Source organism: Ctenopharyngodon idella, chromosome 21 (genome assembly GCF_019924925.1).
Source record: "Ctenopharyngodon idella isolate HZGC_01 chromosome 21, HZGC01, whole genome shotgun sequence".
Classification (NCBI taxonomy): Eukaryota; Metazoa; Chordata; class Actinopteri; order Cypriniformes; family Xenocyprididae; genus Ctenopharyngodon; species Ctenopharyngodon idella.
This window is the reverse complement of record NC_067240.1, coordinates 20,084,282-20,103,279: the sequence shown is the minus strand read 5'-3', so window position 1 is coordinate 20,103,279 and position 18,998 is coordinate 20,084,282. Positions and strand designations below refer to the sequence as shown.

Sequence of the window (18,998 nt, the reverse complement as noted above, 5' to 3'; positions counted from 1 at the left end):
AGCGCGAGCGTCATCTGTGCTCAGAACATGGTGCAGGACTAGTGGCTGGCGGCTTGTCTTTGGGCGGCTGCTGCTGAGCTGGCAATGACCTAGGGCAGCTCAAAGCAGAGGAGCTGGAGCGTTTTGGTAAAAAGTGTTGCATGGCCTGGGATAACTTTTGTGCCGCTGTGAAGCGCTCGGCGAAACCATCGATGGCGGGCCCAAAGAGACTAGTGGGGGAAACTGGCGAGTCAAGGAAGACGGTCTTATCCGCGTCCTTGATCTCAGTCAGGTTGAGCCATAAGTGGCGCTCCATCACCACCAGGCTGGCCATCGAACGCCCAATAGCCTGAGCCGTGGTCTTCGTGGCGCGTAGGGCCAAGTCCGTGGCACTACGCAGCTCTTTAACAGTGTCTAAGTCATGCCCAGCCTCATCCAGGTCCCTGAGGACCTTCGCTTGGTACACCTGGAGTACCGCCATGGAGTGTAACGCAGAAGCTGCCTGACCGGCCGAGGTGTGCGCCCGTCCAGCGAGGGCCGAGGTGGTAAGGCAGGGCTTGGATGGGTGGGCGGCCTTCGTCTTCCATCCAATGGCAGCGGGCGGACACAGGTGTGCGGCCACAGCTTCATCCAAGGAAGGCAGCTTTTCATATCCTTTCTGCCCGGCGCCGTCAACAGAGGTGAGAGCGTGAGAGGCAGAAGGATGCAGGCGGGCAGAGTAGGGAGCTATCCCAATGTATTGTAGTTATCAATATTAATTCATTTGAAAACGAACAATGTACATTAATAAACATTCAAATAAATGTAAATTCCTCTTTGCCAGATTAAGTCATTGTTTAAACCAAATGAAAAAAAGGAGGAAAAGAAAAATATAACAAACAATAGGCTAGATAATAAAACAAATAGGTTTTAAACAGACTGCATGAACTAAAGATCGTTAATTTTGCTGTCCAACACATTGTGATAGACTAGTTGTTCATTTTAAATAATTTTAAAAAATAGCTTATGTCACTACTGTTTTTCAATATATAGTATATTATTATGTGTTTTTAAATTTAAGTTGTTAGTTGTTGTATTTACCTTATTTTAGGAAGCCAGTCAAATGAGAATTTCAAGGGGCGTGGTTGATTGGGCGTGCGAGTGTTTGGAAGTTTGATACTGTGGCTCCTCCGAAATCGCGTTCCTGGGGTTTGTTCTCTTGCGGTAGAAATCGCGTTCCGGGGGGCAGAAATGGGAATGCGGGGGCACCGCGATGCAACCGCAAAGGGCACTTTCGCGATCAAAGGGGCAGGAGGTCGAGCCCCCCCGGGCCCTTGATACTGTTAACAAAAATTCCACCACCAGACCACTAGGGATTTCAAGTATTAATTGCGAATCTATGTATTTATTTACTAAATTGAAGAATCTCAGAACTCACAATATATTGTATTATGAAACTATCACATTTAACTTGAGTTCTCAACGTACTATTGAAATTGATTTCTGGACATCGTAATGTTATTTTTTTTTTTCTACAATTGTTTTTGTACATATCTGATATAGCATTGTATTAGCAACAATTTCCTTCACTGTTTTGTTTCTTTATGTTTTATTAAAAAAAAAAAAAAAAAAAAAAAAAAGTTCCCCCCAGTGTTCAAGACATGGTTACGGCCTTGGTTGCCTTGTGTGCTTAATTAAGAGGTAGCCCACAGTAACTCTACTAAATTTTGCAGCCCTCTAACGTGATTCTTTTGTTAATATGCATCAGTATGTTTGACTCATTAGACAAGTAAGTTGAGAGAGACGGCAGCTTTTTCATGAGTGGGTGTGGTTTCCGCGCCGACAGCAAACACACCCCCAGCATTTGAGAGCAGAGAATACTGTTTATTTTTTCAAGATTTTGATAACTTATTTCATTTACTTGGTGTTTTTTTAATCACTCAAATCTGGCTGGGTGGTTAATAACATTTTTCTGTGGTGTGACATACTCAGAACAGTTATTTTAAAGGTGCAATGTGTAAATTTTAGGAGGATCTATTGACAGAAATGCAATATAATATACATAACTATGTTTCAGTGGTGTATAAAGACCTTACCTAATGAACCGTTATGTTTTTTTTATTAACTTAGAATGAGCTATTTCTATCTACATACACCGCGGGTCCCCTTACATGTTAAGTTGCCATTTTGCGGCGGCATGTTTCTACAGTAGCCCTAAATGGACAAACTGCTCTACAGAGCACGTTTGCTTGACTGGCTACTCTCTCCTGTCTCAGACCTGTGTTGGCCATCATAGCTTCTCTATATTGCAATTCACAACCTCACCGCTAGATGCTGCTAAAATTTGCAAAAAAAAAAAAAAAAAACATTTACACACTGCACCTTTAATATTGCTTTACATGGATTTTAAGCAAACTTGTAGGGTCATTAAAAAAAAAAAAAAACCCTCCACACATCACTTTTGGCCACTACTGTGTGTTTGGTGTGGTTAGTGCTGCAATATTGCTATTTAAAGGGATGGTTCACCCAAAGATGAAAATTCTGTAAATGTCAGTAACCAAACAGATCTCACCCCCCATTTACTACCATAGTAGGAAAAATAAATACTATAATAGTCTATGGGGGCAATATCTGTTTGATTACTGACATTCTTCCAAATATCTTTCTTTGTGTTCAGCATAACAAAGAAATTCATACAGGTTTGTAACTACTGATGACAGAAGCTTTGTTTTTGGGTGAACTATCCCTTTAAAACCCTCTTACTGTGGACTCAAGGGTCCAAGTCATCACCAGTGCACTGCTGCATTTTTCCTGCTGCCAAAAATGTCATTATTACTGTCAGTTCTGCAGTTAAAGCATTGATTTGTAGAGTGGGAGAAGTTATTAAAATTCTTACAGTTACAAAAAAAAATACCTTGACGATCAAGCTTTTATCATTTAATCAACTCCCTGTCATCATTTAACTCCAATACATTATATTTTTGTTGGAAAGTGTGTGGTATCTCCTCTTCTCTGCTGCCATCTTGTTACACCTAACTAGGTTAGGATACCTCTCCTAATTAAATAATTTAGGAGCTGAGACCTAGTATTAACACTTGGGAGCTTTTATGAGTAACACTTATTCTTATGTCTAGGAATAAGGGAAAAATTGCATCATTCTTAGAATTTTGACACACTTTTTACTTTGAACGGCTTTATACATACGGCGCCAGACTTTATCTGATACATGCTGAATAAAACTATTAATTTCCTTACAAAAAAATCTTACTGAGCCCAAACTTTTGAATGGTAGTGTAGGAAAAACAGTTTGAAAGGAATTGTAGGGTTAATTTCAATTCTTAATGCATATTTGGAAAGTCTCAGGGGGGCTCTGTAATCAAAGAAGAAGTTCGATAAGCCTCAATTTGTGTGATGAATGTAGTTTTTATAGCTCTACCATCCCTCCTGAGGTCTGCTGAAGCCAAGAGCTAATTAACCTTACCATTGCTGTGAAAGTACACAGAGCAAAAGGTTAGATGGTAGGGTGCAAGAAATAATGAATATTTAATATTGTAATTTGATGATTTATATCAAATCCATTATTTCTGACTGTGAACTTATTAAATGTTCAGTAACTACATCCCCTCCTTAAAAGGGATTTAAAATATGCTGAAAGGGTTAATTGCATAAATCTCACCATTAACAAATTATTGAAGGTGATGAGCATTTAGTTCAGTCCTTTTTTTATGGGATGTATGAGATGAAATCGTGTCCATGGATCACAGGCAGTATCTTCTGTTGTCACTTTAATGAGGATTTTTGATGGATTTACACTGTGTGAAATTTGTCCATTACACATTCATAAAACATCACAAAATGTTTTGCTTTAAATATCCCAATAAACATCCTGTGTCTCACAAAGTCAAGACATTGGCAAAGCACAGCTAAACAATTAAATGCTGTATCTAAACATTTAATGATATTGTGCATACAGTAGTGCATATAGTATTATATATATACACACAAATCAGGCAGTACCACGGCTCACATGCAGTAACAGCCAACATTATGGAATAGGCTTATATCTGAAACAGTCAGTGTTACTGTGGGTGGATTTGGCTCCATTTGTCATTCTGCTCTGAATTTTTGTCCTTCTCCATTTCCCCATGTTTTTTACAAAGACAAAAAAAAAATTAACAACAGCTTTCCATTAGCTTTCCATACTGCATGTATCACCTCTCTCTTGTCTCTCTTTTTTATATTGCAAACATAATGCTTTGATATTCCTGCTTAAAACTATTCAGAGCAGGAAAAACTTTAGTAAGGATATTCAAACAAAAAAAGGGCATTTATGTAGTAAAATGCCTGGTTGGCTGTTTGCTTGGCTTTTGCCTTCAGAGATCTATTTTCCCTAAGGTCAATAAACATAATGAGGTACATTAGTTTAATGTTGCTGATACGTAAAACATTTCATTTCATTTCCATTTCATTTACCTAATACCAAAAAAAATAAATAAATAAATAAACAAACAAACATAAATTCAAGGAAGTTGATTTTTGTGACCTTGTAACCTGACTGATCAACCCAGGGACTTAATGTCCTGTACCAAAAAACACAGGCCAACACACAACACACAATGGGTCTGATTTACTAACCAAATTTAAATTTTAGGATAAAAAGGACAAATATTTCATGTTGGCATTTTAAATCTGGAATATATTAAACTGAAATGTTTATTTATATACATCAATTGTTAGTAGTATTTGAATTACTAAATGAACCTACAATACATCTTACCTATTTATAATAACTGAATCACAAGTAGAATAATAACCGATCACAAGTAGTCTAGGCCTATATAAAATGTGTTTATTGTGTTCAGCTGATTTTGAGAATGGCAGGAATGAGGAAAGGTTGGGCATGTACACTGCTAAAAAAAAAAATTAAAGGAACACTTTTTAATCAGAGAATAGCATCAAGTCTGTTAAACTCCTGGGATACTGATCAGGACCCGTATTTATCAAGCCTCAGAGAATTACTCACAAGAACACTGCTAAGAATTGACTTAAAAGTAAAAAAATTCTTGGCTCAAAGCTGTGCTTAAAAGTTAGTTATCAAGCATCTCAGTCGTAATTTAAGTGAAGTGTAGGACTAAATCTTAAGTGTCAGTCTTAGAGATGATTCACGAGACTTTGCTCTGCCACAAACAGGATTTTAGATGACAACATAGGCATGGACCATTCACTGAATAGATTTTCTTATTTAAGAATATTCTCAGATAAATTCACACTGAATGGTGAAATTCCTAAGAGGAGTTTACATTCAACACATTTGACAATAAAGAATTTTCAAGAGAATACATTATGATATACACGTTGGAAATGAAAGATACACATTTTCCACCATGTTTTAATTGCAAATTTTAAACTGGTGTGCTGTTAACTGACCTGCCTATGTGTAGCCTAGATTTTATCATATAATCAGCCACCATGGATTCCAAAAGAAAACCGAACTGGCATGAGGAAGAAGCGCTACTGCTTGCTGAATTAGTCAAACAATTCAGCCCAACATTAATCAGCGCTGACAAAGATGATGCCTGCTCTGTACAAATGATACCGTTTGATTAACTGCTCGTAGTCAAACATTTCAAAAACTTGCTCCCCTGAAAGATTTGCACACGTCTCTGTCTCCTCGGTGCCATCACAAGCCCTACTGGCAACTCCTAACCACTTGAGAGACCTCTCGAGCTGTCTTATATAACTGGGAGAGTAAGAGTGATTCTTAGCTTTAAGAAATTTGATAACTTGCATTTATACTTAAGTTTGAAAGTAGGAGTAAATTTCATGAATTCTCAGCATTTAAGACTAAAATGGCACTTTGAGAAACTTGATAAATATGGGCCCTGGTCAGTTAAGTAGCAGAGGGGGTTGTTAATCACTTTCAGCTGCTTTAATGTTAATGAAATTAACAACAGGTGCACTGGATGGGCAACAATGAGACAACCCCCAAAACAGGAATGGTTTTACAGGTGGAGGCCACTGACATTTTTTTCCCTACTCATCTTTTCTGACTGTTTTTCAATAGTTTTGCATTTGGCTAGTGTCAGTGTCACTACTGGTAGCATGAGGCGATACCTGGACCCTACAGAGGTTGCACAGGCAGTCCAACTCCTCCAGGATGGCACATCAATATGTGCCATTGCCAGAAGGTTTGCTGTGTCCCCAGCACAGTGTCAAGAGCATGGAGGAAATTCCAGGAGACAGGCAGTTACTCTAGGAGAGCTGGACAGGGCCGTAGAAGGTCCTTAACCCATCAGCAGGACCAGTACCTGCTCCTTTGTGCAATGAGGAACAGGATAAACACTGCCAGAGCCCTACAAAATGACCTCCAGCAGGCCACTGGTGTAGATGTCTCTGACCACACAATCAGAAATAGACTTCATGAGGGTGGCCTGAGGGCCCGATGTCCTCTAGTGAGCCCTGTGCTCACTGCCCGGCACCATGGAGCTCGACTGGCATTTGCCATTGAACACCAGAATTAGCAGGTCTGCCACTGGCGCCCTGTGCTTTTCACACATGAGAGCAGGTTCACCCTGAGCACATGTGACAGATGTGAAAGGGTCTGGAGAAGCCGTGGAGAACGTTATGCTGCCTGTAACATCATTCAGCATGACTGGTTTGGTGGTGGATCAGTGAAACTTAAGGTATCGGGATGAAATCCTTGGACCCATTGTCAGACCCTATGCTGGTGCAGTGGGTCCTGGGTTCCTCCTGGTGCACGACAATGCCCGGCCTCATGTGGTGATAGTATGCAGGCAGTTCCTGGAGGATGAAGGAATTTATACCATTGAATGCTCATGCTCGCCTGACCTAAATCCAATAGAACACCTCTGGGACATTATGTTTCGGTCCATCCGACGCCGCCAGGTTGCATCTCAGACTGTCCAGGAGCTCAGTGATGCCCTGGTCCAGATCTGGGAGGAAATATCCCAGGACACCATCCGTCGTCTCATTATGAGCCAATACTCCAATAACGTCGACGTTGTCAGGCATGCATACAAGCATGTGGGGGCCATACAAACTACTGAGTACCATTTTGAGTTGCTGCAATGAAATTTCAGCAAAATGGACTAGCCTGCTGCATAATTTTTTCACTTTGATTTTCGGGGTGTCTTTGAATTCAGTCCTCTGTAGGTTGATAATTTTCATTTCCATCAAACGATGTGGCATCCTTTCGTTCCTAACACATTACCCAGTCCATATCAGTATAGAAATCCAGCATGATATTTTTCCCCATTGAGATCTGATGTGTTTTCAGAGTGTTCCTTTAATTTTTTTGAACAGTGTATTATGCTAATTGCTAATTACTGTGGGCACACACTCCCTTATTTAGAATAATCTGGATTTATCAACAATATACAATCAATGATATAAGAACAAATGAGACTTAGTATGTCCAGCTTGCCCTTGTGAAAAGGAAGTACACTTTAGCATACTTTAAAAAAAAAAAATAGAAGGCCTACTTATTACGGAAATAAGGCATAGTTCACCCAAAACTGAAAATTTGTTCCAAACCTGTATGAATTTCTTTCTCCTGCTAAACACAGAAGAAGATATTTTGAAAAATGATGATAGAAAAATTATGTATATATATATATTCATATTATAGAAGTCAGTGGGGTTCATCAACTGTTTGGTTACCCATTATTCTTCATAATATCTTCTTTTGTGTTCAGCATACAGGTTTGAAACAACTTGAGAGTGAGTAAATAATGACAGACTTTTTATTTTTGGGTGAACTATCCTTTTAAGTGCATATTGATTTTGAAATATGCTGAATCTACTAAAAAAGCATTTAGGGTAAACTAAAACATACTTTAATGTAATTTCTATTGAAACTTGTATTTCATGTATTTAAATATTTTTGTGGTTACACATTTGTAATGATGAGGTGGTAATTTAGCATTACCATAAATACCATTTAACATTATCATAAATATGGTAACTTTAAATGTAATATCGAATAACATAAAACAGTTAAATTATAATCAAGAACATGTGCTTTAGTATGTCAAGTCAACACATCAGTATAAGTGTACTATTTCAAATCAAGACAAAAAAAAAAAAACAAGCTAAAATGTACTTTAAAATTATACTTTTAATTGGACATTACTACAGTGCACTCTGTACTCTCTTTAAGTACAATAAGTGGCCTTTTATTTCATCAATTTTATGTTATTTGCAAGCACAGTTTTTAAAAAATAAACCTTTAAGATCTGAAGTAGGATACTAGTGCACATTCAATACAATTAGGCACACTTCTTTTTCACAAGGGAGTTCCATCAGTGTTGATGACGTATTTTGTCTTTTTATTTCAATTTTTGCATTCGCAAATCTTTCCATTCATTAGTATGCTAACTGCACAGACATTTACAGAATGCATGAGGCCCCTGATGTCTTTCATATCAAGCATTCAGACAGCTTTCCCTATAATAAGCAAACTCATCAGGAAGACCATGATGAAAAATATCCACATAAAGAAGCGATCCATGACTTTGGCAACTTTCCGCCACTCCCCGTTTCGTCTCTGTGTGGCCTTCTGCTCATGATAAAAGTTAGCGATGTACTCAATATTCCTCAAGAGGTTTTGCTGATGGCATAAACACTGACCTTCAACAAGTATCTCCCTTTTCTTCACCGATTCTTTTCCACTTGCTCCGCTTTCCACCATTCTCTCTCCTGTAGCTCCTGCAACCTCTCCATGGTCAATGCCCACACAGGTACCATCTGTCCAGCCAGTGTGACACTCCTTTCCTTGCCGTAGTGATAAGGTTGGACTGACATCCTCATTTAATTTATCTTTTATCTTTTGTGAACAACCGTCACTGGCTGAAATGCCTCGTACCCTCAGAGTGAAGTCCTCACCCCCGGCCTGGCCGATTATAGTGCAGTTGTTTCCCTTTTGAGCAGGTTTGTCTGTGTGCACAGACAGGCAGCCCTCTCCCATGTCATAGACGAAGCAAATCCGAGCCAGGTAGTGCAGGATAAAGCGGCGTGCCCATGTAGGAACAGGTTGGGCCTCTGGTCCACAATGGTGAATGTTCATAATGAAGATGGTCAGGGCTGTAGAAGCTGTAACCATGGTCATTGTGGCAATGTAATATTTCCCTGTGGAAACATTGGGATTGATGAAAGTAGACAACAGACTTCATTTCAAAGCTTTCAGCACTGAATAGATATTTAAACTATGCGTGACATGAGAATCATTAATTATCTGACCTCAAGAGGAACATTTCTGTAAATTATTCCAATGTTAACCATTGAATGTGCTACAACTCCAATAACGAGTTTGCTAATAAAAGGCACAGTTGCAGGCGGTCCTAGATTAATTAGGAAGGCTCATTAAAATTATTGACCCATGGCGCATTGTTTATTGCTCCATCAGCCTATTTGTGTCATAGAGTCTGATAATTATTTGTTTCAGGTCTTGTGGGTGGGGGTGTTTTCTCTTTGGTGAACTACTTAAAGGATTAGTTCACTTTAAAATGAAAATTACCCCAAGCTTTACTCCTACTCAAGCCATCCTAGATGTATATGACTTTCTTCTTTCTGATGAACATAATCTGAGTTATATTAATAAATATCCTGATGCATACAAGCTTTATAATGGCAGTGAACAGGACCAACGAGTATGAAGCTGAAGAAAGCTCATTCATCCATCATAAGCGTACTCCACACAGCTCCGAGAGGTTAATAAAGGCCTTCTGAAGCAAAGGAATGCGTTTGTGTAAGAAAAATATCCCTATTTAACAAGTTATAAAGTAAACTACTAGCTTCCGCCAGACCGCCTTTCGTATTCAACTTTTGAAGTTGAGGTTAATTTGAATACGGAAGGCGTAGGACGTAGTGTAAAGGCCGGAACACACCAAGCCGACGCCGACAAACTAGTGGTGACGAAAGCAGACTGCAGGGTTGGCTCATGTCGGCAGCGTCTGTGTCCAAAGTTGCCCTGACACACCAAACTGATGCTCAACACCCGACAGCCAAGTAGCACGTCCGTTCTGCGCCTGCGCAAGATGAAATGCCTTTCCGTACCAGCAGGTGGCAGTAGCTGAACAGCCAATCAGAATGATCAGATGGCCTGACAGACCGACTAGCGCCGACGCCGATTCAACATTTCAAATCGGCCGGAAAATAGCCGATGGAACCAACTTCAGCCGACAGTGCAGAACACACTGAGAAAAACGAACAAAAACTGCCCGACGGCCAACCGTCGGCTTGGTGTTTTCCGGCCTTAAGAGTTTGAACTGCGAGAGCCGTTACACTTTCTTCATAAGTTGAATACGGAAGGCGGTGAGTAAATCTTGGGGTTATTTTCATTTTAAAGTGAGCTAATCCTTTAAATTAATTGCACACCAAAGGAACCAAAGGGGGTGTTGTGCTGAATAGAGAAGACTAAACATTTATACAGCATGTACCCACTTTTATGAGTAGGAAATAAAAGTGCCAGAACAGATTTACCCAGCCAAAGACACTTTAACACAAAGAACCCAAGATGTGATAGAAAATTATGGTTCTAATTGTCCATTAATTGATGTTAATTGGGGTCAAATTATTTAGTTCTACTTAATGCTGCATTAATTGTACAGACACACAGGATGCCAGGAAAATATGGGAAAAGTTATTATCAATTCCAATTAATGAGGACACTTGGGATGATATTTGGGAACATGCTAAAAAGATATCAGTCTGTAATTGGGCAAAAGCAGTTCAGCTGAAGATACACAGTACACAGATTACATGTATCACCTAATTGTAGACATATCTTTTACTATTCTTTTCACTCTTTTGTCTCAAATGTAAGACTGAAATTGGTACTCACTGTTTATGGTCATGGTATTTGATACAGAAATAATGACTTCAACATACTTTGTGAAAAGCAAAAGATCTTGAGTATAAACTTAGAATTAAAGGATTAGTTCATTTCTGAATTCAAATTTCCTGATAATTTACTCACCAATATGTCATCCAAGATGTTCATGTCTTTCTTTCTTCAGTCGAAAAGAAATTAAGGTTTTTGAGGAAAACATTCCAGGATTCTTCTCCATACAGTATAGTGGACTTAAGTGGGGTTCACTGGGTGTAAGTTCTAAATTGCTTTTTCAGTGATGCTTCAAAGGGCTCTACACGATCCCAGACAAGGAATAAGGGTCTTATCTAGCGAAACGATCGGTCATTTACTTAAAAAAAAAAAAATGTATATTAATCTTTGCATGTTCGCTTTGTATACACTGGATCGGTACTTCCGCCTACGTCACACATGACCTTTGTAACATGTTTACGTCATGCATGCAGATCGCAGAGCTAGTGCAAGACGAGCATTTGTGGTTAAAAAGTATATAATTTTTAATTTTTTTTTTAGAAAATGATGATCGTTTCGCTAGATAAGACCCTTATTCCTCGGCTGGGATCGTGTAGAACCCTTTGAAGCTGCACTAAAACTGCAATTTGGACCTTCAATCCGGTGAACCCCACTGAAGTCCACTATATGGAGAAAAATCCTGGAATGTTTTCCTCAAAAACCTTAATTTCTTTTCGGCTATAGAAAGAAAGACATGAAGATCTTGGATGACATGGGAGTGAGTAAATTTTCAGGCAATTTTCATTCAGAAGTGAACTAATCCTTTAAATTGTTTGGTATTTACAACATGCAAAAAAAAATATTCATAATTAATAATAAATCATGGCCACGCTGTACTAATTTGTTCCCTCATTTTTGTAATAATAAGCTGTGGGGATAATAATCACAACATGGGAACAAATTCTGGCCACAATATATTGTATTTTTCCCTTGTTATCTTGTTTTTGTTTTCATGTCAATAACCTTGTTACATTTATTTTGACTATGCTTTATTCAACTTAATTCAAAATAAATTCTCTGAAAGCAAGTCATCTGCTAAATATTATCTAACCAAATTTTGCTTTTCAAGTAACTTGATCTTGTTTTAAGCATGGCTTTTTTTTCCCATTATTTTATGCAGTGTATGCTGAAGCCACTGAAAGCATCTGCCAATAGCATAAATGTGAATTATATATTGTACTGAACTTGTTTAAAAACCACAGACTATGCACTACAATCATTAATAATCAAATTATTAATGAGCAAAAAAAAATATATCACAAAAATATCACAGTTACTGCATGTTAGAATAAAAACTAATTGCAAGTGAAACTTATTTGGCAGGATCTCACCAATGAGTGGCACATTCTCTGAAGGAGGCATGCTCTCCGCGACCAGAAGCTGGAAGACGGTAAGGGCTAGTAACACTGTGACCCCTAAAGACACTTTCTCTCCAGAGTCGGCTGGCAGGTAGAAGCCAAGCGGAGCCAAGAAGGAGATCATCATGCACGGAATGAGCAGATTAAAGATATAAAAGGAAGCTCTTCTCTTTAGGTGAAGTGTGTAGGTGATATCTGGATAGGGGTCTGAGCAGCAGCCATAGAGAATAACGTTCTTCTTAGCAGGCATTCCCAGAACCTCCCACTCTACATTCTCCACAAAGTCAGCCAGATCAGCACTGTCCAAGGCATTGTGAAGGTCCATCTGGTTGCCGTTGTGTGTCCAAGAGCCAAAGGTGAGGCGGCACTGCTGGGCATCAAAAGGGAAAAAAGACACATCCACTTTGCAAGAGCTCTTGGATATTGCAGGTTGGTCCCACATAATCTGGCCATCATGGCGGATCACCACATTGGTCTCCATAGAGCTGGAGAACTGGTCATCTGCACTGGAGGGCAGAAGGTGGAAATCAATAAAATCATTCTGATAGTCTAGTCAATTTTCTACATTTCATAAGCTTAATTAAAACCAAAAATAAATGCATGAATCATCTTTGATAGTCATATTCAAGAAGTGCCTTCTTACTGGTGACTAGTCGAACACTACAAAAAAAATCATTTTCTTAGCTGTATTTTTGCCTTGTTTTCCAGGAAAAATATCTAAACATCCTTAAAACAAGATAAATATAATAAATGCAATATAATAAGAAATATTAGCTTGATAAGTTGAATTAAATTTCTTTTTTTTTTTATCTCATTTCAATTTTATTATTTTTCTAACATGTGTAAATGTTGTTAATGTATGCTTAAAACAAGCAATATACCATACAGTATATATATTGGTCAATTGGATAAAACATTATTAAGATGTGGCGATGCAAACATATATTAATCAGGTATAGGCTACAGATCTTATTTAGGTATATTTAAATATTTTTACAAGACAAAAATGCTGATTTAGGAAATTACTTTTTGCAATGCAGACAAATAAACACAATATTCAGTTTTTCTATATAATTCCACAGTTATCTAAGACAAACAAGGCCAGTATAGCCACATATATGAAGACAACCAGAGCTGTGTTGAGGATGGTCATGTCAGATTGGTTATGATTTGCTATGTCACACACAAAACTGTCCAAAACCTTTGAAGTGTCAGAATCTGAACTTGCTCTATAAATTAATTACTAGTCCTAGCATGTTTTGCTTTGATGAGCCTTCTAGACATGAAAAATAATGAGTAGAGAGTTCAGGCCATCTGTCAACTGACCAGCATCAGATCAGCTAAATCTTTGGAAAGAGCTTTAAAGCTGCAGTGTTATGGCCAAAGCTGTTATGATTCAAAAAATGAAGATGAATATATATATATATTAATTAAGATTAATATTGAATATTTTACTTTTTACTTGTTTGTTATTGAATTAACTGATAACAATTTAGTGCAGTTTGTTATGAGAAGAAACCGCAAACTAACTGTACAGTCCCATGAACAAGCAGTTCATAAGAATGTACAGCCTTTGCAACAAAGTGATGGACAGGACATGACATATAATTTGTGGCTGAATCGATGAAACCCAATACCAATCCGACCTACTTGTTATATAGGACAATATCGGGTCTCCATACATAACTACTAGGTATACGGATGGTATCAAGCCCATCGTAGTCTGTCTTATTCCAGGTGAGGTAGGCATCAAACCACACCTGACGAATCCACAAGTATGTTGTGAGGATCTGGTTTCTTTCATCCTAGGAAAAAAGATAGATTTCACAACTCATATTAACAAATATAATCCAGTCAGCAAATTAAATAAAATAGCTAATAATTTTATTATTATTATTATTTTTAAATAGCTAAAATGTTCTGGCATTGTCTAGTGTTCAGATGTGACATTAGTTTATTTTTGTTAGTACATGCTTTCAGTTTAGGAATTACAAGGGATTTTATTATTTTATAGGGCATGAAGTTAAAAATGTCTATGTGGTATAACTGTCCAGAGATTGTATTAAAATATATATATATATATATATATATATATATATATAAAAGTCTAATTAAAAGTTTAAGTTTTGCACTTATCTTTAATCTTTAATTATTATTCTTAAACAGATAAACAGTTTTGTTGTAAAAATGAAAACAGAAAAAGATGTCACAGAGAGAACCTCTGTATATTGTGTTAAGGTCAGTAAGTTTGTTATTTTTTATTTATTTTTTTTATAATATTGATTAAATGTGTACACCTAGTGTATTCAAGAAAAAGGGAAATATTTTATTACCTTTGACTTGATGGTTGTAAAAGCTGACATTTTAAAATTATTCAATAAAAAATGTTAAAAATTCCTTTTTTTTTTTTTTCCAAAACTGTATGATACCAACATGAAAATACTTAATTTCCTAGCACATTTATTTTAATATATTTAATGCAAGACACTATGAGCTAAACCATTTCTCTCTCTCTCGCTCTCTCTCTTATATATCTCTGGTTTATATAACATTTTATTCATAAAAACATGGTGAAAATGCCATTTTTTCTGACTCTTGACAGAATTTTCTGATTTATGGAATGATAAAAAGAGATATCCAAAATTCCCTTTGTAAAATCCTTAAACTCCAATACATGAAAATAAAAACTAATTATGAACCTGGCTTTGTCTACTGTTCAGATTTCTGTTCTGGAAACTAAAGCATATATAAACATAACATTTTAAAATACTTGGGTCCCACTTTATTAAGTGGCCTTAACTACTATGTACTTACATCAAAAAATAAGTACAATGTACTTATTGGGTTCATACTGAATTGCAAAACACTTTTGCTGCTATTGAGGTGGGATACGGGTAAGGTTAGGGAAAGCTTTGGTGGTATGGGTAGGTTTAAGGGTAGGGATAAGGTGTAAGGAATGGGTCAACAGTGTAATTATAAATGTAATTACAGAAACGAATTACAGATGTAATTACATGCAGGTGTTTTTAAAAAATAAGTACAATGTAAAAACATGTATGTACACAATAAGTGCATTGTATCAAATGATTAATTTAAATGTAAGTACATAGTAGTTAAGGCCACTTAATATAAAATGGGACCAATACTTGTAATACAAAAATAATTGTCTTAATGTACTCCAATTAATCAACTAGGGAATTTACAGTATGATGATATCTATTACTTTAACTAGTTTAACTCTATTCACCTAGTTGACATATTTGTTCAGACAGCACAATTCAAAGTTAAAGAGCTTATGCAAAACAACGAAATGAGCCCAGAAAGAAGGAGAATGAGAAAGAATGTGTGATTGATCGAGAGTCATTACCATATCAATAATCTGGGAGAGAGTGATCTGCAAGGTGACGTTAATGATGTTGTCTGTGTCCTCCACAGGCCTCAATGCACTGGTGTAATTCACAAATAAATCATTCAGCAGCTTGAATGCATATTTCCCCTGGGCACACAAACACACTGCCAAAAAGGAAGAGGAAAGTGATTTAGATTTGGTTTTATTAGATTGATTAATCAATTAAAGGTGGTTACTTGAGTAAAATGGCTATCCTCACATCCATAATGTGCTTGGTGGCTTGTGATGGAATAGTTTGGTAAGGTCCAGGGCTGATAAAGAATAATCTGAGCACTTGAGGCATTTGCAACTGTTAGCTTATTTATGACAATAAGCCCATCAGACCCTTTAGCACTCTATAGTCAGTAATGGTCCCCTCTCAAAGATAATTCTGGAAAATTACCACCACACCACAAACTATTTTACTAGCTTAATTATCTTTATTTCATTTCATGTTGAAGAAAATTAAAATATTTCCTAAAGGATTTTCCCTGATTTTCCAAATTCCCTTGATTCTTGCTGACATTTGGATTTGTCTGTAGGACAAATAAACAAGAATAACATCATTCAGCAAATTAGACTTGATCATTTTCTTTTTAGTAACCAGCTGGGTGTTAAACTAGTTCAGAGCTGCTATAAAATATGATTTGGCTGCCAGCTCAGGACGGCCTGATGAATGAGCATGCTTTATCAAAACCGACTTTACCAAAAAGCACTAGTAACAGGAGAGCTATAACAACCTTTCAAACTGCAGTCCATATATTTGATTGAAAATATATGAAGTCCATATATTTGTTCGCTGAGGATGAGTGTGGTCAGCGCTTTCACTAGCGAATCAATTCACACCAAGTGCCAGACAAAATAGCGTTCTAATGAAAGATAAAAATGGAGGCTGTGGTGTGAAAAGGATGTGTGAGTTCCAGCTGGCAGCACTGCTGTCCTGCAGCATTAACTGAGCAAGTGTGCAGAAAGTATCAAATTCTTGTGATCAAAAACACTGGTGTCAAAGTTGCTTCTTTAGACAAAATGCAAAAATGCTTTAAGGACTCTGTGGGTCATTTATTGGGTTCCTAATTGGGCAACTGCCACAAAAATAAACTTTTAAGATACACTTAATAATACATTTCAATAATACATCAATAATACATAGTACATTTAATAATACATGCTACATTACATTTATCTTTAATAAAAAGTTATTCAAGTTTCCTAGGATGTATGGACTTGAGAATGAGCGCAATTGTTGAATGTCCAATATGTAAATTACAAATCCATATACACACAGGAACTACTCACAGAAGTTCCATTCTTGCGTAATTAATAATAATAATTAAAAAAAGCACTTCCATCAGGAATTAAATAGAAATTCTGGGTAATGCTGGACTGCTGATCTTTACGTAAGCAATAAGGTACGAGAGGCTGTGCTGTATCGTGAATAAGTCATGGCTGAAGGACGTTGTTAGGCACGACGCGAAGCAAAGAGAAGTAAACTCTTACTAAAAGCCTTCCTTCCGCCGGAAAAAATAGTCCCTGACCGTGAACAGCAACAGAAGTTACATTATCACGCCTTTAGATGGCGGCAAAGACTGTCTTTATAAGTGTGACAACTGACAAATGCTTTGACTAGCGACTGTCAGTCACGGAAAAAACCCTTAACTGTTAAAAGGACAAGATAATACATCGGACATTTAAACAGACTTTTTATTATGAACATAGGACTGACCTGAAGGAAAATGCTAAATCTGAATGCAGGTAATAAACTCGCTCACTCGATCTCTTTCTCAGAATACTCTTCTACATAATACAGTAAGCTTCAATGAACAATATAAATTGAGAACATACAGTTTACGTTGCTAAGTGTGGTTGCTAAGGGTGTTGTGTAGTGATACACAGAACCATTGGGTAAAGCGGTCATAGCCGTGTTTTATCGTGAATAAAACACAGCTATTGACCAATCAAAATCAAGGACAGGGGCTAACTGTTTTTTAAATGCCTTCAATGGAATTCTAAACACTATTTTTTGTTTCAGTGGGACAACCTTCTGGAAGAACAGGTCAGATCAGGTTGATTAGAATATATCACACATTAAGTTATAGATCAGTGCTGTCATCTGTCCACTGTCGTTAAGGTTCAATCCACAGATATTCCAGAGTACTGTGGGACATGTCCATCTTAGAATCTCTTGGAGGAATATTTGTGTGTAAATTGATGCTATGAGCATGCAGAGCATTTAGGACAGTGATTCTCAAACCTTTCCTGGAGTACCACCAGCCCTGCACATTTTGTACGTCTCCCTCATCTATCACACCTGATTCAACTCATCAACTTATTAGTAGACTGCAAGACCTGAAATGGGTGTGTCAAATATAGGGAGACATACAAAATGTGCAGGGCTGATGGTACTCCAGGACAGGTTTGAGAACCACTGATTTAGGAAAACAATCATGTGTTGAAATTTGCTGTAAACGCAAGATCTTAATTCAGCATCAGCCTTTATCACATGGAGTTTATTTATTTGAATAAGTGTATTATTTAAGAATTCACATTTAGCCTATATGACTACATCTACCAAATAAACAAACACACAGACAAAAACATAAAATCTTAATTATCAACAGCAAATTAAATATAAACTCTGCAAAAGTTGCAATAAAAAAAACAATAACAACGTAAAATACACAGAAACACAAAGCCTATAGCCAATACATACAAGGAGTTGAATAAAAGACGCTAATGTCAGTTCTATCAGTAACTCTTGAGTAATTATGATCTTGTTTAAACTTAGATATAGCCGGCATATAGCTAAAAACGCAAAATACCTTGGATGTCTGAATAAACTCGTTCATTAAAATGTGCGCAGTCTTACCTGGAATAAAACCAATGGTGGCAATCAAATGGAAAGAAGCCAAAATGACACGTGGATTCATTTTGTGGCGTGAATGAGGAATAAAAACTCTTCTGTGATCTCGTGAAGGCAGGTACAGCATTTCTCAGGCATTCCCATAGTTCAGTATCGTACTGTTACCAGGCAGGCAGCGCAAGATCCATGCGCAACTCGCGAGGCAAGAGAAGTGTCGCGTGCTAGTTAGTAGCGGTGACGAAGAGTTTAAGTACTAGATACTGAAGTGCTGATAGTCGACTCGTTTTTTGTGGTAAACTGGGACCGTTGTGGTAGTTATAGCAATACATTGCGTAGACTGGAGACAAGAGTACTGAGAGGACACTACGAAGACCACTTTTGAGTGAAAGTAGGCTACTCTACCCACATGAAAAAATACTATAGTAATTTATAGTAAATACTATAGTGTTTTTGAACCATACTATAGTAAATTGTAGTATACTGTATATATTATAGTATTTGCAACACTTTGTTAATGAATGCTACAGCATACTG

General features: G+C 37.2%; 1 protein-coding gene across 1 annotated transcript; it reads right to left on the bottom strand.

The window, feature by feature from the left end:
* Window positions 1-8,199: 8,199 nt before the first annotated feature.
* On the bottom strand, window positions 8,200-18,675 carry LOC127503354 (neuronal acetylcholine receptor subunit alpha-10). The gene is made up of 6 exons (XM_051877040.1): window positions 18,471-18,675; window positions 15,584-15,729; window positions 13,867-14,021; window positions 12,190-12,722; window positions 8,776-9,105; window positions 8,200-8,607 (listed from the first exon to the last, which is right to left on the bottom strand). The coding sequence occupies exons 1-6, from the start codon at window positions 18,589-18,591 to the stop codon at window positions 8,411-8,413; spliced, it is 1,482 nt and encodes a 493-aa protein (XP_051733000.1). The 5' UTR covers window positions 18,592-18,675; the 3' UTR covers window positions 8,200-8,410.
* Window positions 18,676-18,998: the final 323 nt, after the last annotated feature.